Genomic DNA, 25,281 nt, shown 5'->3' on the forward strand with positions numbered 1-25,281 from the left:
ATAATAGGCTCATTTACTTTCATGCTTAAAATATATTCTTAAGGTAAAGATTTTCTATGAATTTTTTAACCTATTTAAAAAATATATTTACAAAGATGTTGTTGGATATTCATTCAGAGTGAGTAAAACTTATTATTCTCAAACTGAAGACCAGATATGCAGTCTGTTTTTAAAATAGTTCCATTAACTTTCCTACACCAAAAATAAGGCTTTTAGTATACTGCAGATGAAAAGCTCCTCTCTGCATTGGCAACTCAGTTGCTCCTCTAAGCAATGTCCAGCTCTCACTAGGACATGACAGTCAAGCCGGGTTAGCCTTACTCACCATTGCAATGTGGATTTTTACCTTATTATAATTGTGGAAAAGGAAACCTTGGAGGTTTCTTAATTAAAGTCAGAATGGATTCCAGTACTGTACATTCATCTACACTGAGAAACCTTCTCCAAATGATACTCAGCCTTAAAGAGAGCAGCAATTATCTCGGTGCTAATTACAAACTAGCCACATGAACCCGAATATGAGCTATGGACAAAATGCTAATAGAAAGCAACCAAAGCAGCAACGAGATGCCTAGCCAGTGAGCGAAGATAGACCACTGGCTGGCCAACGCCAAAACCCCAAGACGACAGAATCACACTGGCAGAAGAACCAGGTATGGGGACCAGAAACAACAGCCAGAATGACCAACATGGGACCAAGACCAAAGGCACCAAGCCATACTAGCCCACAGCAAATAAACCTCATGACCCACCACCCAAAGGTCAGTGGGGAAAAAAAAAAAAAAGCTGGAGACCAGGGCAAAGAGCCAAGAAAAACAGGGAAAACACCCAAAAGCTCCATGTACACAATGTTGGCCAAGTCATGAGGGCCAAAGGAACACCATACTCACACGCCCACAAGCAAACAGACATTACCACCACAGCCAAAACAATAACACAGTTGCCAATGCCCAGTAGGTCAAGGCAAACCAAGCCCAAGCTCACATCCACATAGGAACAAAGCAAAACCTTGCATGTCTATGCACACAGCCTATCCAGGCACAATACCTGGGTACCCTTTTGAGACTCGCCTCAGAAACCTGTGGAGACTTAGTCTGAGAGCCTCGTGGGGACTCCCAGGGAACATTGCCCAGGAACTACCAGAAATGCAGTCCTTGACCCACCAGCAACTAAACTAAGAGCATCCTGGCACACAGCCCGATGTCATCTTGTGCTGATATCAGCCCAAGAAATGGTGATAGACAAAGACAGTTTAACTGGATTTGCATCCAAAACAAATAAATGTGGAGAAAATTATTAAGCATATATATATGCTTATTAATTAATAAGCAATTAATTAATAAGCATATATGATATAATTAATATAATTCTTAATTCATTTCTATAAATATTCTGGCTCAAACATTTTCTTATAAATTGTGCAGATTTCCAAAATGCATCAATTAACTGCATAATATATTTATAGATCATCATAGCAGGCATGTTGGACTATGACCAAAATTCCTACATTGCCTTAGATGAGCTAGGATATGATGAGAATAATGAGTGCGGGGAGAACTACATACTGCCCAATTTTGCTGACCCTACTCTTCAAGGTAAGCAGTGGAAGAATTCATTTAATATCAGAACTTTTCATAAGAGTAGTGAAAAAGTTCATTTAATATCAGAACATTTCATTAGAGTATTTTCTGTGGAGAGCCCCTTTGGCTCCCCAGAGCTATACTGGGCTGATGTGTATATATTAGACCGTGGCAACAGTCAATCGATGGAGTTCTAAGCCTACCAGGGACCAACGCCAGAACCTGGCCTCCTCAGAGAGGCACAAGGAGCAATGGTCTATAGACACCCCCGTGTAGTTGGAAGCAGTCTGTATCTCCCATCTACCAGGTCAGGCATCCAGAAAGGTAGGAATTCCAAAACAAACTACAACTGGTGAAAAATTGCTAATTGAAAGCCAAATGAGCAAACAGAACTCCCCAATCAGAAAACAAGCAAACAAGCATGACGTCACCACAGCCATCGCACCACTGTCTGCGCAACTCTCCCCTCCCCATGAGGGGAAAGGGGTATTTTAGACCTCCCACGCCGACTACCCAACCCCAATTCTGAGGTGGGAGCTGCGCGGACAGGCGACACGGCAACAGGATGTGATGTTTGCTTGTTTGGTTGTTTTAGAATTGAGGGAGTTCTTTTCTCTGTTCGGTCTTAGGGTAGCAATAATTATTTTTTACCATGTGGGGTTTGTTTTGCAATTTGGCACCTACCTTCCTGGGTGCCAACCCTGGTCGATGACAGATATGGAGTGCTTCCAATTACATGGGGGGGTTCCATAGGCCATTGCTCCCCCTGACTGATGCCTCGGTCTAATAGCCTGGTAAGCTTCGGGGAGCCTCCGGGGCTCACCTAGAAAATGGCGTATCATTAGATTCAAAGCTGGTTTTGTGTTTGTATTTTATCAGAGCTGAAAGACAACAATAATGAAGCAGTATCTCCTGAAATATTCATTCAATTTATTGTATTAAGCTTTATTTTTTATTTCTACCTTCAACAGCTGAGGATGACATAGCATGTGGATTTGAGACTGATACCTGTAAGTGGACAGGGCCAAATATGCTTAAAGTTGGGATTGAAGATGAAGTACATTCAGACCGAGGCCAAGGAAATTACGTTTATCTAACGGTCAATGAATCCAATCAAGCTCCCTCTCAACTAGCCCTTCAATCCAGGCGTCTGGGAGAGAGTCCATATGGTTTACATGACTATTGCTTCCACTTCTGGTAAATATTGTCTTTTGTCATTTTATTGTTGAGGATTTCAAATAATAATAAGACTGAGAATATATTTTCTGGAGGGAGCTCCTTCAGCTCCTTTGAAGGTTTATATTAGCTTTTGGAAAAGGACCGATATTAAGTTATACAGTATACAGTGGAGTCTCAATTAGCGAATTTAATCCATTCCGGCACTGAGCTCGTCATGTGAAACGCTCATCTTTCCAAACGAATTTCCCCATTTAAAATAATGGAAATAAAATTAATCCGTTCTACCACCCAAAAACATCAATATGATATTCAGTTTTTTAAATAATGGAGCAGCCTACCTGATATACACTGAACAAACCTTTATGACATTTTTTCTTTTTTTCAAATTTTCTCAAATATTTTTTTATTTTTCATTTTTTCTTTTTTTTTAGAAAATGGAGCAGCCTACCTGACATTCACTGAACGAACCTTTGACATTTTTTTCTTTTTTTTCAAATTTTTTCATTTTTTGTATTTTTCATTTTTTTTTTTTTTAGAAAATGGAGCAGCCTACTGACATTCACTGAACAAACCTTTTTGATATTTCTTCTTTTTTTAAATTTTTTCTTTTTTTCTAAAAAAAAAAAAAAAAAAAACAATGCTTTGCAACATTATAGCAGTCACCCCTTTACATCCCAGCTTCATTAGCATCTTTAAAAAAAAAAATATTTGTATCGTCGGAGGTGTCCAAGAATTTGCGAGAACCAGCGGAAACGCTAGGAAGCATCACATGGTTTTCTCGTTAATAGAGCGGAAGCTTATCAATCGAGACAAATTTTTAGCGAGTGGCTTGCTCGTTACTCAAATTGCTCGTAGATGGAGATGCTTGCCACTTGAGGTTCCACTGTATGTGCAAGGAATCTGCATAAGACAGTGCTTGTTGCAACTCTGCTACATAACTATAAAAGCAATTTTCATAAAGGTACATAACTGAAGGCATGATGAGATGATTGGGGTGTATTCACCTAGTTGTTCATGCAGAGTTTGAGCTCTGCTCTTTCAGCCCGCCTCTCAACTGTCAATCAGTCGACTGTAACTAACTATTAAATAATTTGTTTTTTTGCTTGCTTTCTTCCACACACACACACACACCCAGGAAGTAACACCGTAACAGCTGTCTAACTCCCAAGTGCCTATTTACTGCTAGGTAACAAGTGCATCAGGGTGAAAGAAACTTTCCCCATTTGTTTCTGCCTGGTCCGGGAATCGAACCCGGGCCACAGAATTATGAGTCCTGCTCGCTGTCCGCTCAGCTACCAGACCCCCAAGGTTTGTGAGATGTATGTATTGCATTGATGTATGTATTGCGGAGATTGCAGTCTCCGTGGTGTAGTGGTAAGACACTCGCCTGGCGTTCCGCGAGCGCTATGTCATGGGTTCGTATCCTGGCCGGGGAGGATTTACTGGGCGCAATTCCTTAACTGTAGCCTCTGTTTAACGCAACAGTAAAATGTGTACTTGGATGAAAAAACGATTCTTCGCGGCAGGGGATCGTATTCCAGGGACCTTAGGATTAAGGACTTGCCCGAAACGCTACGCGTACTAGTGGCTGTACAAGAATGTAGCAACTCTTGTATATATCTCAAAAAAAAAAAAAAAAAAAAAAAAATATGGTGAAAGATATATTAAATAAAGAGATAAACCGAGACAGTCAGAAAAATTACTTAGTTTAATTCTGTGTTCTTGTCACCTTCATATTATATTTTGTGTGTATGTACAGGACTCAAGTCGGCTTCATGTTTTTCAAGTACTGTACAATTGGGCATCCAGGTATATCAAATGGGCCAATGTGAATTTCTGATATATTTTACTTAGATACTTTTCCTGAAACTATTTCTTCACCCTTCCCACCCCCTCAATTCTAGCTTAACATATGGCATAACATTACCAATGACCGTTTTATTTACCTGTTGTAATTTTTAATTATAGATCCCTGTTAGTATTATCAAGGTCCCGCTGGCCAAGGGTAAGGCTGCCTGTGCGGCCACCCAACTAGATACTGGCCAGGCCCAGCAATGTTTAAGAAACTAAGTGAAGTGCATATCATCCCCCACCCTGATTGGTTTGATCTAGATGGATACTGCCACTGGGCCAACAGGCCTGCCACAGGGACTCCTACATTTTGTTACTATGTCTCATAGGTACTGAAAATATAAAGAAAGGTCACTGATGTCATGTGTCTTTACAGGTACTATATGTTTGGCTTGAACACCCCATGGCTTTCAGTAAAGCAAAACATTTTTAGAACCCAGTGGGATAACCTCTCAGGTACGACTATCCTCTGGCAGCGTCTGACAGGTGTCGTAGACTTATGGTATGAAGCAAGTGTTGTAGTCTCATCTAATGAGGGTGACTATCAGGTACAGTATACTTGATGAGTTTGTTGATTAAAATGCAAATTAATTAACTAGTGTAGCATTCCTTACAGTACTTGTAATCTCTTCTCTTCATAAGATACACATATTTCTCAAATTGTTCATTCTCTAGCTTTTAATCCTTGATTTTTCAAGTTTGTACTACATTATCATTTCACATCTGTACGTAATGGTTTGTACTTCATGCAGCACTCTTGCATATCTGTTCCTAGCCTCAACTTAGTCTCATCTTGCCCGAAACACTATGCGTACTAGTGGCTTTAGGTACTGTATGTACTAGCTCTATCTATAAATCAATCAGAATATTTGTAACTCTGCATCTGTGTATGTACTTTTGCTAAATAAAATATTATTATTATTGTTATTATTGTTATTATCTTTGATTGCACAAGTTACAGATTCTTTTTTTTACCAATTGCACATCCTAGGTATTTCAACAGAGCAGCAGGTTCTTCCTCTTTACCATTCACATTTATTTTGCACGGAATTTACCTGTCTCCATTACCACTACTCAACTTTCGTTAATATTCACTTTATAAGTCTTCTCATATATAAACTTTGTTAAAAGAACTGAATCATCTGCCTACATCACATTTAAAGTACTCTTATAATTACTCCTATTACAGTTTTCTCTAATACTCTCACTTTGACACCTTTCTCATGGCCATAACCAAACAGAGTACTATATGTATATTGAACAACAAAGGGAATATCGAGCAAATCTGGCAATAGTCAACATATTTTAAGATGTATGCCTTACTGTTTCTGACCGTGACCTAAGTACTGTACTCACAAATTCATTATTAGGAAGTTTGCACCTGCTGTGACCTATGATACTTGGCTTCAAGGCAATCACCACATGTAGAATTATGTTAACTTTCAAATTACTTCTATTTCTCATTGTATGCCTCGGTCAATAGTTTTATTTATTGGCTTAAGATTGACTGTTTGACTTATAACATTGAATTCATTGCAAAATTCTGTGTTAACTCTTAAGACTTACAGTTGAAAAAATGTCTTGTAAGTTAGTGGCTTTTCAAGACGGTCATAATTAATCACTGAAATCTATACTAATACAACACATTGTACCTTCTTGTAATTACCTAATTGTAGTTACATACGCTCATGGTGTCCCATCTTTCTAGTACACTTTGCCATATAATGCTTTGAAACTGTTAATGGTTTTGGCCTCCACCACCTTCTCACATAACATATATATAATAATATATATACTTGGTTCAATATGACTACATTGCTGGCATTGTTGATCTCATAAGCTTTTATGCCTCTATTTTTTACGCTCGGGATTAAGAAGTGCAATTAAGTTACCGAAATTCATGGTAAAGGAACTAATGATTATTGAATAGTATATTTTCTACATTATTTCGTTCCACTCTGAAACATCTTTAGGTAAGAAATAAACATACAAGGTGCAAATTTATCTTAAATATACATGTGAAAGAGGTGAAGTTGTGTGGGGAGGGAGCTAAGGTGAAGTAATCACACATAGGTAAAGAAATAGGGGAATAATGGGGATGGATGCCAGTCAAATATTAGGTAAGGCAGTGGGCAGGGAAAACTTGGTAAAGATGTCATTATCTGGTCAGCATTGGGCCCCTCTTGTGCTAATGTACTTTTAATGTAATTCAAAGAAAATGTGGATAGATATTTGTCATGTAGAGTTCAAACCCATTTTTAATCATATGTCATATCATATTAATCATATCATATTATATATGTATAATTTTATATACTCTTTATTTTCTTCTCCGAGGCTATGGGCCCCTACATTTGCACCAAAGGTGGTACCCTCTGTGAGGATAATATTTTTTATTTATATATATATATATATATATATATATATATATATATATATATATATATATATATATATATATATATATATATATATATATATATATATATATATATATATATAATTAATTAATTTTCATAAAAAAATAAATAAATAAATTATATATATTATATATATATATATATATATATATATATATATATATGTATATATATATATATATATATATATATATATATATATAATATATATAATTTATTTATTTATTTTTTTATGAAAATTAATTAATTACAGTATAATGTTGGAACTCATTCTGCTTTTGCAGTTGATGCTGGAGATAACTGTGGGCCCTGATTCAAAGGGAACAGTTGCGATAGATGATGTGAAAGTCATGGTTGGGCCATGTAAGACATCTTTAATTGACTGTGACTTTGAGTCTGATAACTGTGGATGGAAAAATGATGACAACTACACACTGATATGGACCAGAGTCTTAGCAGATGAAGGAGCGGAGTCAATGGGTTATGATCATACCACCAGCACACAGATAGGTGAAACACGAAATTAATTCTTTGCAAAACCACGTATTGTTTTAGATATTACTAAAACATATGTTGTTTTTGGTATCACTAAAACTGTATGTTGTTTTGGGTATTACTAAACCATATGTTGTTTTAGGTATTATATGTTGTTTTGAATTATATGTTGTTTTGGGTATTGCAAAACTGTATGTTGTTTTTGGTAATACTTATCAGTATGATATTTTGGGTATTACTAAACCATATGTTGTTTTAGACATTACTAAACCATATTAATGTATTTTGCACTCTGCTGAGTGCAATATCAGAGTTTGAGTACATGGTCTGGACCAGGCTTACATATCGGTGACTAATTCGATTACCGTGTGGGATCCAGGCCTCATATTCTTCTTGACTTCCTGATAAAGTAAACATTATTGAAATATATAAACACATTCAAGCTTCTTGCCATTCATCATATGAAAGAGATAAGATGAATAAAACACTGATACGATCAAATTTGTCAGCAATACAATATAGTGTATACTAAAAGTACCATATATCTTCTGTATGAGGATTATTCTGCAGATAATACAGTAATATAACAGTCAGTAATTTGACAGTCCCCGTGGTGTAGTGGTAAGACACTTGCCTGGCGTTTCATGAGCGCTTTGTCTTGGGTTCTTATCCTGGTTGGGAAAGATTTAATTGACGTCAATCCTTAACTGTAGCCTCTGTAAAATGGGTACCTAGTTGTTAAACGATTTTGAGGGGTCATATCCCGAGGAACATAGGATTAAGGACTTGCTCGAAACGCTATGCTGTGCTAGTGGCTGTACAAGAATGTAAGAACTCTTGTATATATATAAAAAAAATTAAGTTGGTGTGATATTCCAGTACAGTCCAAACACAGAATTAGAATTCAATTATTAATAAATGAAGACTATTAATATTAATAAATATTATGTTTATTTATATAATATAATAAGAAGAATATTAATAAATATTCAATGGATAACTGTAATTAAAACATTTTTTAAAATTTAATATATAGGATGCCTTATTTGCAAACAACAGCTTAATAATTAGGATGAAGAGATTTAACAATAAGTCTTTATTTTCAGGACACTACATATTTCCTCAGACAACTGGCTTAATACATACAGATATATCTGGCCTATTAGTTGGACCAGATCTAACAGCAGGTGGTGGTGACCAGTGCCTCACCTTTTGGTACAGCATTGAAGGTTAGTTTAATCTATATAGCAAGATGTATAATGCAGATATAATTTGTAGAATGAAGAAATGATGGCAAGTTAGTGTATAAAGGGTTTTCAATGTACCAAGTGTTATTTTATTAACACTGGGCTGTATAAATATGATGTAGTATTTGTTTATGGGTCACAGGTTTCACAAAAGAAAGGGGGGTCACCCATGTGGCTACCCTGTGCTAAATCATTGAGTGTTTGGGATGAAGGGCATTGGGAAATGGGTCTTTTGTCAGTATAGATATTCTTTCATATCATAGGTCTTTCCAGTTTTGGGATCCCTGTGCCAGCTAGCACTCGCTCGCTCATCATATTCTCCAGGTATATATAACCCTACCTTAGAGCCCTTACTGCCTAACAAACACACCAGTCAACTACCAAGACACATGTTACCAAAATAGAACTAACAATCAGTACTGAAAGCAAGATCAAAGACAACACAGCTTCTACTGGAAACAAAAGAAATTGCCCACCTAAGTGCAAGAAAAAAATATAAGGCATTGAGTTAGCATAAACAATTCTTTTTTCTGTGCCATATCACTTGACTGTTTCATAATGTATGACCCCAGTGTGTCTTTGGACATTGGATGTTGAGTCAGGCAGGGTGATACAAGCATCCCTGCTTGGTCATTATGTAAATTCAGATAATTGTTAGCTAAGGGAATCACTGAAAAAATTAATCACTCCAGTCCGGAATGATCATCGGAGGTCAGTTAATAATAAATCAGAGTCCTTCAGATTTCATGCTTGGCATTCAAAGTGACCACAAAATTAGTATTTTCGCTAATTTTTGTATGAGCTACCTGGTCATTCCCACCAGATGTCACTAAGTGTCAACCTCCTCACTAGCCCAGGGTCCACTGACCCATCTGAGCCCACATACAACCCGATATTAAGAAAGAACTGTACACACAGGAGATGGGATAGCATTTAGGTAGGGGGATATTGGGAGCAGCATAGTGAAAAGCCTCAAAAAGGAGCTTTATATACTTTAAACCTTATTTTTATTCTGCTACATGGGCCATCTTTCTTTATCTGTTATTAACATCTCTGGAGCTTTTGTTCTGTAATTATGTTTTTTTCATTTTTACATTTATTAACAAATTATCATTCCCCTTTAATACTCATACATTTTTCAGGTTGACCATATTTACCTTCACTATTCATATCAACATTACTAAATTTTCTTATCTTTCTACCTGAAACCATGCCTTACAATTCTAAACATATTGGTTTGGCTTAAATTAATTTTAACGGCATGATTTATATATTTTTATCCCACGTTTTTAAACTAATAAATTTGTCGTCTCTATCAGGCAACCAACTGTATTTATTTTTTGTTTGGATACTGATAGGTACTAGCACATTAAGCTTACTGGCAATTGGAGAAGGTGATGATGAAAACGAGTTATGGAACCATACTGGAAACTATTTCTATGACTGGACACTGGGTCGAATAGATATCAATATTAATACAACTATGAAGGTTAGTAATGAAAATAAAATTATATTAGTATAGAATTAAATTTCCAAGCTAATGTATTCAATAGGTTTCATTTGTTTTTGTTTTTGAAAATAGGAGTGATAAAAATGTGAAAGAAATTTTAAAATTATTTTAAGAATGCTTTACAAAATTATAATTTTTAGATTGAATGGTTATAAATTAAGTGCTGTACTATGTGGATATGATAACTTCATCGGGTAAAGTTTGGTGTATTATTCCAACTTTACCATGTTTGTTTATCTAACCATACTATAATTCAAGCCAATAAGTGGTAGATTTAATAACATGTACTTAAAATGAAGTCCCTTTCTCTTTCTCTATAGCTTGCATTTAAAGCAAAATATCCAGACGATGTGGGTAATTCTGTTGTCTTGGATGACATCAGCCTTATCCCAGATCACTGTCCCAGCAGTCCTTTATCATGTGATTTCGATGAAAGTCTGTGTAGTTGGAGCAATGTGATTACGAGCAAGATATTATGGGTGGTCGGACGAGGCTTCACCAGTAACCCAGATGTAGTGTCTGGTCCTTTATTTGACCACACAACTCAAGATGGACTCTATGCTTATGTTGACTTCACAGCTGATGAGTACACAAGTATGAGCTCTCTTTCAGGTTTCCCTGTTTTAAGTTGTAGTTTAATTAAACATAAAATTAATAATAGCATAGGATTAAGTAAAAATGTTCAAACTGAATGCTTGAATATCAGACATACTGTAGTTTAAAATAAAATACTATTTACTCAAATAAAAATGTTTGATACTACTGATAATATAAATTACCGGTAAGCCTACATAAAATTAAATAGTACTGTAGTAATATAAAGAGGGAAAATTTTCAGATGATGCATGCCAACTGATGAGTGAAGAAGTACCAGCCCAAGAGGTAGCGTGTCTGACTTTCTGGTACCTCAAATATGGAGAGAGTGGAAGATCAGGAATATTGACAGTGAAGATGGTATGTATCAAGGATATCTTGTTGAACAGCCAATAATTTAGTCTTACTCCTAGTCTGTTAATCGAGGCTGTGAGTACAGTATTTTGCTAGAGTAGATCAATACTGGTGTATTGGGGTTTTACTAAGTTTGAAAAATATGAAAGACTGCTTATCACTGTATATCTTGGATTCTATTCATTAAAAACATTTTCCATTCCTTTATGAGAGTGGCATATGATGGCATGCTAGTTGCTAAACTTTAGCACCTATATTTATGTAAATTTAATTTAAATATCCTCTATACTGATGTGATCAGGACATATGTACACACCAAGCAAATAACAAAATCTCATGAGTACATTTTAAAATAAAGATCACTATGCAAAACTTGCGTTGTTTTTAATTTTATTAGTATCAAACACCTTTTCAGCAGACTTGATTTTTTGTTATTTATCAGCTTGGTGGACAAACTTTAACTCTGGTTCCCAGTGCATTGACTGTCTTGCATAAACATACTAAGCTGCAGTGTGAAGTGGCCCACTCCAAGGCTAAAATGCTAGTAAAACACAACTAATGAGCTTGTGAAAACAACTTTCTGAGTGTTATTTTAATGCTTCCATAGGCTGTGCTTCAAAACACTAATGACCTACCGTCTGGCAAAGAGTGTATGACAAAGGAATCACATAAATTACATTATTTATGCAGGGTTATATATGGTGCATAAAAATCACTGGAATAGTGTCTCATACCAAGACTAGACTTAGATCAGATTTTCTTTTCACATGCACAAGCCCTTCCAGAACTTTGAATGATGTCACTTTTGTGACAACTAATGAGAATTCTGAATTAACCTGGTCCACTAATCAGAAACAAGGTTACTCCACCTCATCATCACCAGGCAGAAAGCAGCAGTTCCTGCAGCACAGGATCCCTCACTTCCTTCTCTCATGGACTGATTAAGAAAGAGCAAAGCCTAGTGAAAAGGAACAAATATTGGGGGAAAGAGACCTTTCGCTACATTATAATACAACAGGTAGTCAAAGCACTGGTAAAATATCACAAATCTACAAAAAAGTCAGGCCACATCGCAGAATATATATAACTTAAATTAACCAGACAGCCATCCATAGAAAAGCTGAACTTTGCAATAAGAGCAACAGGAGTAATCATGCAATACCATGAACACAGCATCCATTCCTCACTACTCTATACTCACATAGTATAACTCCAAGAAGCCTTGTCTAACTGTCAACATTGACGAACCATTGTGAGTGATGCGTCGTCTTCCAACAATACCACTCGTACAGTCATCAGTTGGTAGAAACTTTCACACAAACTGCATGTACTCTAAATAAATGAAGATTGTACATAAAGGGAGGGAGTGAGAACAGCAGAATAATGCCACTGTCATAATTTAGGCTCATTACTGTATTCTACAATAAATCATGCAATCATGGAATAAAGTACACTATTAAATATAGAACATTTGCCAGCTGAGAAAGAGAGGGAAATTGATCGAGTCTTGATCATCTTCCTAGAATCTTCTAGGAATTAGATGATTCTAGCCCTAGCCTAGTCAGGAATAGTCAACTATTCAAGTAAGCAAGAATTTGGATGTCCTTTGAACCAAAGCTTCATGAACACTACCTTAGTTAGCACTTGGAAAATAACAGCAATGCTGGCCAATCACAAACTCAACAGATGCACAACTGTGTAATCATGCACACTATAAAAGCAGCCACTGTTTAACATAACCTGTAATTCTAAGTGCTGTACAGTATAAACACATCACTTAGTTAAATAAAATTGGTATCCATAAGGCTGATTATATCCAGGGAAAAGAGTTGGGAAAATGGGAAGCGAATAGAGTTTGGCTATCCTCTTGATACACAGGTATGTTTTGTACAGTACTTTCATCTGATGGTAGTTGGGAGTAGCGGCCAGATAGACCAACTAGCAGTTAGCAGAGTGTTCCTCAGGGATCTCTTCAATGTTGAGTTGAGCTTAGATGTCTTTAAAATGTAGATGAATGAGCATTTTGAAGGTTCTTTTGGGCCTGATACAGTCCTCTTCATGATCCCATTTGCCCTAGTATGATCCAACAAGGACATTTGTAAAGATCCTGCTGCTCTGGAGCAAAATGTTGCTTTGCCTTAATTAGTCCTGTTGAAGAGAAAGAGCTGGATATTATCTCGGGGAGTAACCAAGAGGCATGAACTCAAACTAGCTTTTCCTCTACACATGAAGCGATATTTTTGTTTACATGAACTGAACTACTAACATGTGACAGTGATTTTAAATTGATAATGTGTATTTCAGACAAATTATGATGATCATTCTCAAAAGGATCTTCAGATCTTGGACAACACTGTCAATGTTAGACAATGGACACGTAGTATGGTAAAAACTTTGAATTGCTTGTTGACTGTAATGATGTCCAATATTGATAAAGATAAATAACAATATAATTACAGTATGCTCAAAACGTATGCTCAAAGCAGAATATCATGAACTAAAATAAGTGTAGTAATAATTAATTTTTACTTGGTTATTTGCAGTTAAATATCAGCAGCACTAAGAACTTCGGCATTACATTTGAGGCAAAGAAAGTGACATCAGACCAGTTCATTGCTATTGATGATGTAAATTTCTTAACTGAAGATTGCACCAGTTTGCCAACAACTACACCAACTCCATCACAGTTTGGTAAGGGTTAAGTGAGATGTGTGTGACTGTATACAGTAGTGAGAGCTGTGTGATTATACACATTAGTGAGAGCTGTGTAATTGTAAGTACCCTAAGTGTAGTTACAGGATGAGAGCTACGCTCATGGTGTCCTGTTTTCCCAGCAGTCTGTGATGTAATGTTTTGAAACTATTGTACTGATGGTTTTGGCCTCCACCACCTTCTCATTTGTTCCAATCGTCTACCACTCTGTGAAATTGAATTTTCTTATATTTCTTTGGCAACTCTGTTTAGTTTAAATCTATGACCTCTTGTTCTTTAAGTTCCAGATCCCAGGAATTCTTCCCTATCATTTTTGTAGATTCCTGTTACTGTTTTGTACGTAGTGATCATATTGCCTCTTTTTCTTCTATTTTCTAGTTTTGGCATATTTAATGCCTCTAACCTCTTATCGTAGCTCTTGTCTTTTAGTTTTAGGAGCCATTTAGTTGCAAGTCTTTGCACCTTTTCCAGTTGATGTGCTTCTTAAGATATGGCCACCATACAATCTTTGCACATTCCAGGTTTGGTCTCACAAAGTTTGTGAATAATTTCTTTAGTATTTCACCTTCCATGTATTTAAAAGCAATTCTGAAATTGGAAAGCATAGCATTGACTCCTTGCACAGTATTATTTATATGGTTGTCAGGTGACAGTTTTCTATCTAGAACCTCCCCTAGATCTCTCTCTCCTTATCAGAATCATTTAAAGCTTTTTCACATAATTTGTAGGTTTTGTGTGACCTATTTTCTCTTATTTCACATTTCATAATGTGGCATTTATTCACATTAAATTTCATTTGCCAAGTGTTACTCCATACACGTATTAAATTTTGGCCAAATTTCCATAGTCTTGTTCTATATCATAACTAACATTTATCTATATTTGCACTTATAATGTTTGATGCTTTATTTTTTTCAGTTACATGTGATTTTGAGGCAGATGATCTGTGTGGTTTTACTCAGAGGCAAGATGACAATTTTGACTGGATTCATGGAACTGGGGAAGATAATGCAGTACTTCCAGCTGATCACACAACAGGCGACATATCTGGTAAATAATTCATGTATTCTCTGAATAAAAGTTATGGGTGATCATTTTATTTCATATTTTCATATTAATTTATGAATATATACTATTTGATTATGCTTTTAATTGCTGTACTATCATCAGCTTTATTGGGGTCTCATTAGCAGAATGAGTTTAGTGAAACATATTAATTCATTGCTGTAGGTTTCTGGGTCTTCTGTGAATTATCTCGCTATAAATTGATAACTTTTTAGAATTTTTTTAAATTGCTTAGACTCCTGCACCTCATCCCTCTTGTAACACAATAAATATTGATAATTGTACTTCTGTGCTATATGAAGGCAGTTCACAAGAGGGGCACTTAACACTAGGCGAGAAGTAATAGCTAAAACCTGTGTGGCAGTTGACTCTTATAGTGGATGTCCTACTGCAGTTTTTCTTTCGACCTGGCTGCCCAAGTATGGCTGCCTAAATATGCCAAACTAACCTTTAGAGGCATAGTATTCATATGTAATGTAAATACCTGGTAGCTTTTTATGAAATTCCTCAGTATTTTTTTCTGATGATTACTGCAGAGAAGAGTATTGATGCTTTTATTGACAGTCTGAGTGAGTCGGTGAAAGGCTTAAGCCCTGCTTAGGTTGCAACCCTATAAATACAAAGTTGGACTTGTAGTTCTTCATTTTTAATAAGTCAGAACTACTATCTCCATTATCAATATTCTCTATTAGCTTGACTTTGTATTTTTCCAAGAAATCATATTTTTATTTACTCCTGTATTGTGTGCAATTTTATTTATATTTTATTCTTTGTGAAGATAATCAAGAACTGTGGCCTAGTAAAAATATTTGAATTAACATAATTACTGTATTAACATTAATAGGGTAAGTTGGTGATAATGAGAAACAATGCTGATGAAGTTACATGTCTAGAGAATAAAGTACCAGGTGATTTCTAGTCACTAGGTGATAAAGTACTACATTTCATCAATACTCATCGCTAGACTCGCACCACTTTCATCGCCAAAGTCAGCCAACAGACTTCTTGTTCTCAGTTGTACGGTACTCGGGGTACTAGAGGATTTACCAGTCTCTTTACCAAACACTTGAATTAGCTGGTTTTTGCATGTCATTCTCTGGCCTGCTGTATCATCAAATGTCTCAACAGTCCTGGTATTTTATCACTATAGTTTGCTGGGCCATTGTGAATATCTAATGGTCTCATTGACATTGAGGGTTAGGGGTCACATTACAACCCTCCACACAAGGTGAGTATTCCTTTGTACAGGTGTAGATGATTGCTACCTTGGCAGAATCTTCAAACTTAATACATATGTTCCCAGACCTGGTTGTTCATTATTCACTTATAACACACACTTGAGTATATATTAGTCTTTAGCATTTTAACATTAGTTAAAAGGAATTGGTATTAGTCTTCAGCACTATTAAAAAAGTTGCATAAAATCCCTTCCTTATTATATATAATGTTGTATATAATTTCTCACCCACAGGGCACTATTTGTATGTTGACTCTACCCACATTGGTTCCGGAGCATATGCAAGCCTAGCGGCCCCTGGTGTGTATGATTTATCTGAAGCTTGTATTGCCGTTGCTTACTTCACCTCCAGCAAGTATGGTGTGCTACAGGTCTGGCTTCATACAGAAGAGGATCCCAAAACCACCTTGCTTGGAAAGTTCTCTGCTGCATTTAGCGCCTGGACAAGTGTGAGGTCAGTTAAGAATTTTTATAGCAAAAACTGAATATTTTCAAATGCAGTTATAGAATTTTATTTTAACAATGTGAGATATTCAGTGACCAAATAGTTTTGTTTCATGCTCAAATTTAATTCTTGAAATATTTATTAAGGACTTTTGCAACTTAGTTCTTTGTCCACCAATGTGTATGAACTGGTTTCTATTTCTATTCAGTAGGATGCTCAGGCACTGGGATCTATGTTGGTGAAAGGCAGAACATTGAACAGTATTGAGAGGTACCGACACATAAGCAACATCAAATCGACTTAGGGTTAAGAATGCTTGGTTCACTATTGGTTACATTACTGGAATTTTAATTTTTTTCCTTTCAGGATGTCAGTGTTTGCTGCAGGGTTTTGGCAAGTGGAGCTTAAGGTTGTTGTTGAATATGATAGTGGATTTGTAGCAATTGATGACTATACTATGGGCCCTGGGGCTTGTCCTGACCCAGTATCTTGTGACTTTGAAGATGGCACTTGTTTATGGCAGAATGTAGAGAGAAGTCGCTGGACTAATGGTAAGTGTTAAAGAAAAAATTATTCCTGCTCATTAATTTAGTAATTCAGATTTATTCAGCAACAAATTAGGTTGTATATTTCAAGTATTATTGTTACAGAATATTTTCATGTTTTCACTGCTGGTATTTAATATACAGTATTCTGAGTTTCTTGATTGCTTACTTAAGATTAGTTACACTGTCTCAGTAAGAACTATAATATGCAGTCATGGCAACATTCTGGTACTGCTTCAGCATAAAAGATTCAAATGGTTCTTGCAGGGCTAGAAGCCATGTTGTTGTGATGGTACATAGTACAGTTGATTTTATTCTTGATTCACAATCGGGGATCCTAGGTTCGATTTCCTATTGGGTAAGAAATGATTGGGCATGTTTCTTTCACTTGATGCCTCTGTTCCTCTAGCAGTAAATAGGTACCTGGGAGTTTTTTTTTTTTTTTTTTTTTTTTTTTTTTTTGAGATATATACAAGAGTTGTTACATTCTTGTACAGCCACTAGTACGCGTAGCATTTCGGGCAAGTCCTTAATCCTATGGTCCCTGGAATACGATCCCCTGCCGCGAAGAATCGTTTTTCATCCAAGTACACATTTTACTGTTGCGTTAAACAGAGGCTACAGTTAAGGAATTGCGCCCAGTAAATCCTCCCCGGCCAGTTAGACAACTGTTGTGGGGCTGCAGCCTGGAAAGGGTCAGTAGTTCAACCTTTGGGGAAGGCGACCTTGATACAAGCCTGAAGTATATATTTATCTACAGGCTTCATGTCACCAACAAAACGAGTTGTTATTAAGTCAGAGTAGTCAGAGCTACCGATGTGCTTTAATATACCTACTAATCTCTCTCATCTCATTTTTTTTCTTGCAATGTACCTGTTATCACTTTATAAATTTTGCTAGAATTTACTGACTTAAAATTAAAATTATATGGTAGATTAAGGACCTGCCCGAAACGCTGCGTGTACTAGTGGTTTTACAAGAATGTTAACACAATGCTATGTATCCTTACAAACCCAATGTACCTTTTTGTATATACAATATATAAATAAATTAATAAATAAATAAAGTATTTGGTGGTGTCTGGAGGTACCGTACTAAGTTGCAAAGCAGGTAGTGGCCTCTTAGATAGAACTCTTGTATGGTGGTCACCTTTAATCACAAAGAACTCTTACACATCTTTGAAATTTCATGAAACACACCTCTGCTGGTCATGTGTGGCTGGCATGTGCTTGTCTTCGGGGACCAACTTATATCTGTACTAGCCCTGAAGGAAACACAAAATATTTGTTGCAGCAGTGATTACTAGACTGTCACCTGCATGACTGTCATGTTTCTTGTCTAGAGTACACAGCAGATAATACTTTAGGGGAAAACCTAGTATAGCATTTCCCTAATAGCATTGCTACTAGGGAAACCCTAGATAAGTACTTTTACAAATTTACTCAGATTCAGGAAAGATTTGGGAAGTACTAGTTTGTCAACAGCATGATAAATGAGTGAAATAGGTTACCAGGCAACATTATAGAGGCAAATGGCACACTTAGCCTTAAAAATAAGATCAATAGATACATGGGGGAAGAGGGCTTGAATCTAGATGGCAACCACCCAAACTGAGCCAACAGGCCCACTGCAGATACTTCTTATGTATTTTTAGGATATTTAGGTCAAAATAATGTGATCATTACCCATTTTCCTATTTTGTAGGGTGTGAAGGCATCAGATCAGAAGGAAATGGGAGATCATTAATGGAAAACAAAGCTAAAGATATTAAAAAAGATGCCCATCCATTCATCACAATATATCCTACATATTTTATGTATAACAAACTATAATTATGTATATTTATTCATAACTACAGTATATAATTTTTGTATCCTGATTATTTACTTTTTCTATTTACTATACTTTCCAAGGTCGTGTAAGAGATGACCCAAATCATGCTCCTGGATTTAACTTTGCACCTCCACATGATCACACAACTGATACACCATATGGACATTACCTGTACTTCTATGATGCAAAAGATAATGCTTCTACTGCCACAATATTATCAGAAACTTTCACCATTGAGAAAGAGTCATGTTTTTCATATTGGGTTTATATGTTTGGTGATAAGGTAAGCTCAAGATAATACAGCATATATTACTGATAAATTGAAATATTTAATGTTCAAATTACAACATAAATGAAATACATGAATACACTACACATAATGCTGTATGGTATACATATAGGATCCTCTTAATTGCATTAGGTGGGTAGACTACAGTTGAAATCTGTCAATGAAGGAGGCACTTCTTTAATGAAGACTGCAGAAGGATCACAGGGCTTTGAGTGGCAGCAAGTTCAGGTTAGTTAATTGGTGTCCCATGTTCACAATAATTAGTTGTTACTTTATACATTGTTAATAATGTGTAATATATGTTAAAAATACTTGTGAAGCCTGTATACTTCATTAGTACTGATTATATAATAATATGTTATTGTTATTTATGTCTAGTATTTATATTATATATTGACTTGCTTTTTTATATATTGCAAGCAAGCACTTTTCACATTTCATTAATAAAGTTGGGCCTCATGTGGGTCTATATTGACCCACATGAGGCCCAAAAGGAAATCATGTACTGTATCTTAACTCTTTCTTGTGCAGCAAAATGCATTCCTCTAAATAAAAACAGGTATGCATTAAGATTGCATTTCTCATCTACTATGTAGCTAACTTGATTATGTGATTAGGTGTGGATTAATCATGTTACAAATAGAGCCTAATGCATTATGTATTTTTAATGTAAATACACTATTTCCTTTGAGTGGTACAGTATTTTTATAATAATTTTACACTTACACTCCAGGTAGCAGTAACAGTGTCTCCTGAACAGTGGTTGGAATTTGCTGTTGAAGGTGTGGCTGGACATGTTAACATAGTGGCATTAGACGACATAGAACTGTATTCTGGTCCTTGCAGAGGCAACTCTAGTGTTCCTGATTTTCGTTGTGATAATGGTGAAACCATTCCTCAACAAGAGGTGGGTAACTTTCTATAGTCAAATGTTAATAAATACTGTATATAAATAATAGCTTACATTAAATTTTTTTATTTATCTATACTAGTAATAGTTTAAATAAAACATATTGTTTTGTTTATATTTTCTATTTTGTGTAATATTTCATAGCCTGTATCACATGAGGGAAATAAAAATTACATGAAAAGTGTGATGGTGGCTTGAGCAGTATATTTATTGGCATTTCTTTAGTATTTCATATTATATTAGTAATTCATATAGACAAAGAAAATTCCTTGACTGTAGAGTACATTCTGTACTTATATTTTGTTGTCAGGTCTGTGACTACATAGCTCAGTGCTCCAATCATGAAGACGAGAAATGGTGTGCTAGTTGCACTTTCTCAGAAGATACTTGTGGCTGGCGCAGCATAGAGTCTCCTCAGGATAATACACGTCTATGGTGGCAGAGACTTCAAGATGGTATGTAATACACTTATGATATTCACGGTCACACACATAATCAGTTAATTCTGTACTGAATTAACTGTAAATTAATTGAATTGAAATACTGTACAGTATCTTATTCATAAATTTTTGTTTTGTACATTTATAGCTGGGTTAGTTTACACAAATTTACAGTAAATTATTTACCTAAGAGAAAGTCATAATAATAACATAACATGTAATATCTGTGATTATAAACTGTATACTCAAGAACTAGATTTAGATTTTGAAGTTATATTTATCAGTGATTTAAAAGACAGTATGAAAGATATTGTCATTAAGAAAATAGGTAATTTCTTACATTGGGCTTTTCAAATGTTAAAATGCCTCTATCTATATTATTTTAAGACACACTCAACGAAGATGACACTCACATGTATCATATGGAGGTTAAAGAGAAAGTTGGCTCTGTAATCAATCAGCCACGCCTCTTGACCAATCTTCTGCAGCCTGCGCACCATACCTGTTACTTAGACATGGACTATAAACTCTTTGCTTCTGTGGCACCAGGTAAAGGTTTATGTATACATTATCAATATATAATTGTCTGTGTGTAACTTTAATCAAGAAAAATATTGTAAATTTTCTTCTTCCCACATCATGCATGGTGCATCAAGGTAACATAAGTGAAAACAAAAATGCTTTATATTTTTTATGTGAGGAGTCTTGAATACTGTTAAAGTTTGTGTAAAAATAGAGGTGTCATGAGCAGATACAGTACTTGAAGTGAATGTTTCTTAAATACAAGGGTTTGAGTGTAGATGAAAAGCTACTTTATAATAATTTTACAGAAAAACCATGATTAGTAAAAATAAATGCAAAGATATAAATAAGATTTGATGGAAATTACTTTACATAATGAACTGACTCACTGATATTTACTGCATCTTCCCCAGAATTCCAATGTTTTTTTATAAGGTTGAATTCCAGGGGGAAAGTTTGATGGATGAATTTTATCCATTATTTAAGGGGATCAGGCAGAGGAAGGTTGGATTTGAAGTGTGCACTATACTCTACTCTTTGAATTAAAGTATTATTTGGAGGAGATATTTTGAGTGTAGATGAATAAGCTTTCTGAAGATCAATCTTGGCTCGATTGAAAATTCTCTAGTACAGTATCTTCCTTCTCCACACATAGCTCAGTGAAAGTGGATTGAAAAGATCCTCGTTGCATCAGGGATGGAAAGTTGTACAGGCCAGGCTGGGTTTCGACTGTCTTGAGAAGAGCATAGTAAAAATATGCTCCAGACAAAATTTATCTCAAGCAATATTGCCATGGTTGTACAATGTTGCAGTATGACAATATGACATTGATTGTTTTTTCTAAGTTAACAAATATAAGTACATTATTTTTTCATCTGTGTTTTATATAATGAATAAATTTCCCAGAAAGCCATTTCTTAGAATATACTGTAAAAAGTAACATTCTGAGTTTGATTATTTGAAGAGAGATTTTATTATATATTGTGTATTATATTCAGTACAGTACTTTATTCTATTATATCATCACTTTGTATCATAGGTCCAAAACTAAGTGTGTACCTGGAACATGGAGGCTCAGACTTGACCTTGCTATTTGAAGCCCAAAGTCACTTGGAAGAGTGGCAGACATTACACCTACTTCTTGGACGGGTTTCCTCTTCATACCACCTTCTAGTTGAGGCTTCTAGCTCAGATGATCCGGCACAGATAATAGCATTTGATGAATTGATGCTATCAAACTGCTTTCCTCCTGGTTTGTGTGAGGATTTGCCAGATGGATTCCAGTGGTGTAAGAACAAGGCATGTTATCCAGAGGAAGCTGCTTGTGACTTCAATGATGATTGTGGGGATTATTCAGATGAGACCAGTTGTGGTAAGTATTAGAAGACATTGATTTTCAAGCTTTTGTTGCTCATTTATTTGACTGTTGTATGTATATAATATCATAAATTTCATTATAATATAATTCACATTTCATTAATATAAAGCAACATTAAATATAAATAATTTTTTTAATACAACAGAGTATTATCATCTAAGATGCAGCTTTGAAGATCAGAGTCTTTGTGGGTGGACAGCATCAGAGTTCTTTAGCTTGGTTCAAGCAGGGATGAGCGGTGGATCGCCCTTCAGGGACCACACCGTAAACAGTGGGGATGGCCATTTCATGTTGTTTACATCACGTGCTCCTCGCTCTGCTACCATCACCAGTTCAGTTATTGCATCCTCTGATAACTGTGAAGTAAATAAATGGAAATCTTCAGTTATGTATTTGTCATACTATAAAGAGTGAAGCTAAAGTTCTTTTAACAAAGATGAATATCCATGGGATAAATATATTTTTATCTATAAAGTGTTTTAAATTGTCTACATTTCCATAAATGTAACCATTTCATATAGTATTTTATAAATACTTTCAGATCCGCTTTTACTATGCTGTTTCTGGGGCAGGATCAACATACTTGAAAGTGCGTGTACGAAACCTCGAAGATGGAACCATACTTTCTGAGGATGCAATTCAGTCTCTTGATGAAGAGATATTCTATTGGAAGCGTTTCTCACAATCATATTCTGTTAAGAAAAGCTTCTATGTAAGTACAAATAATCCACTATCTTAAAATGAACATGTTAATAACAGTATAAACTAAATGAGTATATGTATAAATATATTTATAAGTGTTAAACTAATTGAATTCACATGGAAATAGATAGTGCTGACAAGCATAGTCATATTTCAAACATTTGCATACACACACATGTTCTTTCTCATACACAACTTAACAATTTACAAACACTAGCAAATGAAACATATAAGTTAATATTGACAAAAATAAAAGCTAGGCATTGCATACCAGTCATTACACCTCTTGTAAGGTGGAAGGTAGATTTGAAATTTCCTCCATCTTACTTTGTACAGTTTATGTACATTATTTAAAACTATGAATGCTGAACAAATTTTACATATAATAATGCACTTCAAATATGAAAGGGAACACCAAGTGAATGACATAACTATCTCGAATTTTGGACTCAAAACAAACCACTAAGGTGCATGCATTACATTTATTTAAAAAATACGTAAAATGGGACATATCACACAGAGAATAAATTTACCCACTTACCAGATCGACTACTGCATTCAGTCATACTGAGGAAACTGTGGTAAACAAGCTCACAGTAATGAGATGGACACTTGATGAGCACACTCACAAGCACAACCCAACACACCACCTCAGTCGGTTAAATCTGGCTCCCCTCTGAGAGTGGTGGAGGGCAGTGATGCTACCTCTCACAAAAGGAGCACTAAAGCTACACAATACTAAACTTACATTCTCTCTCATACACAACTCACCAACTTGCAGACCCTACAAATGAAACATAAAAATTAACATTGTCAAACATAAAAATAATAGCCAGACATTACATACTAGTCATTACAACTATAGTTGATAATGATAATATTTATTTAGAGAAAGTACTTACATACAAAATGAGCTACAAGAAGAATGTTGGATTTCTAGATATTTAGGTAATTACATGCTCATGTGCATCCTGTATTGTTACTGGTGGAAAATTTTGCAGTTTGAATTAGAGGGAGACATTCAAGAATGGGGAACTGTTGGACTGGATGATATTTCTCTCACTCCTGCGTGTCAAATAGTTCCAGCAACGGTAACACCACCCCCTTTCGAAACTACAACTAAAGGCCCCTGTGAAGAGGGCTTTATCTCGTGCAAAACAAACTCCAGTTCTATTACATGCATCAGAGCTGACCAGGTTGTTGTTATTAACTTTTTTTATAATAAAAATGTTCCTTGTTTTGTACAAGTATCCCTCACCACCTGTTCCTCCTTTCCTCTCTTCTCCTTTCCTCTTTCTGCACTCTTTCTATTTCTACTCCTTCCTCTCTTCCTTTCTTTCTACTCCATGTCCTCCTCCTCTTTTTCATATCCATGATAAAGATGATCACACTCATAATCATTATTTGTTTTTAATGAAATACTGTAGTGTACAGTAATTACCTTTTTCTTGGAAATACTGTTACTCAAACTCTCATAAAATTGAATGCTTTATTATAGTTTTTTATCTTTCTGGTGCTAATCTTGTAAGTATAACTATCTCTGAAAGGTGTGTGACTTCATCACTGATTGTCCATTGGGCGACGATGAGTATCTTTGCGGTTCAACAACCTTCGAGTATGACTCTGGTGGCTGGCAGGACACAAGTGATACCACTTATGCATGGTCTCGGATCAGAGCGGCTGATGCTGCTTACCCATATTGTACAGCTCCTCCCTTGGATCACTCCATTTCAAATCAAGACGGATACTATATGTGGGCTCCAGCAAAGCTTACAGGTGCAGTTTACAAAAGTTTCCCACATTCAGCCACCACATTGAAATTCATTCGTTATTGCTGCTTCATTATATGATGAAATTAGTCTACTATATTTGCTTGCCAGAAATTCTTCTCCCCCACTTTAATTCCAAGTGAATTAATCGATTGAACGAGTTACCTGTGATTGTGTTACCTCACTGCTAGCTGTCGCTTTGTC

At 35.6% G+C, this 25,281-nt stretch overlaps 1 protein-coding gene across 1 annotated transcript in view; it reads left to right on the forward strand.

Moving 5' to 3' along the window:
• Positions 1-25,281, forward strand: part of LOC123774758 (MAM and LDL-receptor class A domain-containing protein 1) — a 152,699-nt gene that overhangs the window by 50,634 nt on the left and 76,784 nt on the right. Inside the window, 23 exon segments of the mRNA XM_069310826.1 lie at positions 1,466-1,595; positions 2,552-2,777; positions 4,987-5,158; positions 7,315-7,540; positions 8,632-8,754; positions 10,131-10,261; positions 10,603-10,876; positions 11,121-11,236; positions 13,535-13,615; positions 13,774-13,921; positions 14,861-14,992; positions 16,479-16,698; positions 17,056-17,240; positions 19,148-19,350; positions 19,489-19,584; positions 20,090-20,263; positions 20,577-20,721; positions 21,094-21,255; positions 22,268-22,600; positions 22,752-22,969; positions 23,148-23,318; positions 24,310-24,504; positions 24,856-25,084. Coding sequence (XP_069166927.1) covers positions 1,466-1,595; positions 2,552-2,777; positions 4,987-5,158; positions 7,315-7,540; positions 8,632-8,754; positions 10,131-10,261; positions 10,603-10,876; positions 11,121-11,236; positions 13,535-13,615; positions 13,774-13,921; positions 14,861-14,992; positions 16,479-16,698; positions 17,056-17,240; positions 19,148-19,350; positions 19,489-19,584; positions 20,090-20,263; positions 20,577-20,721; positions 21,094-21,255; positions 22,268-22,600; positions 22,752-22,969; positions 23,148-23,318; positions 24,310-24,504; positions 24,856-25,084 — 4,090 coding nt within the window.

The sequence above is a fragment of the Procambarus clarkii genome, chromosome 68 (genome assembly GCF_040958095.1).
Source record: "Procambarus clarkii isolate CNS0578487 chromosome 68, FALCON_Pclarkii_2.0, whole genome shotgun sequence".
NCBI lineage: Eukaryota > Metazoa > Arthropoda > Malacostraca > Decapoda > Cambaridae > Procambarus > Procambarus clarkii.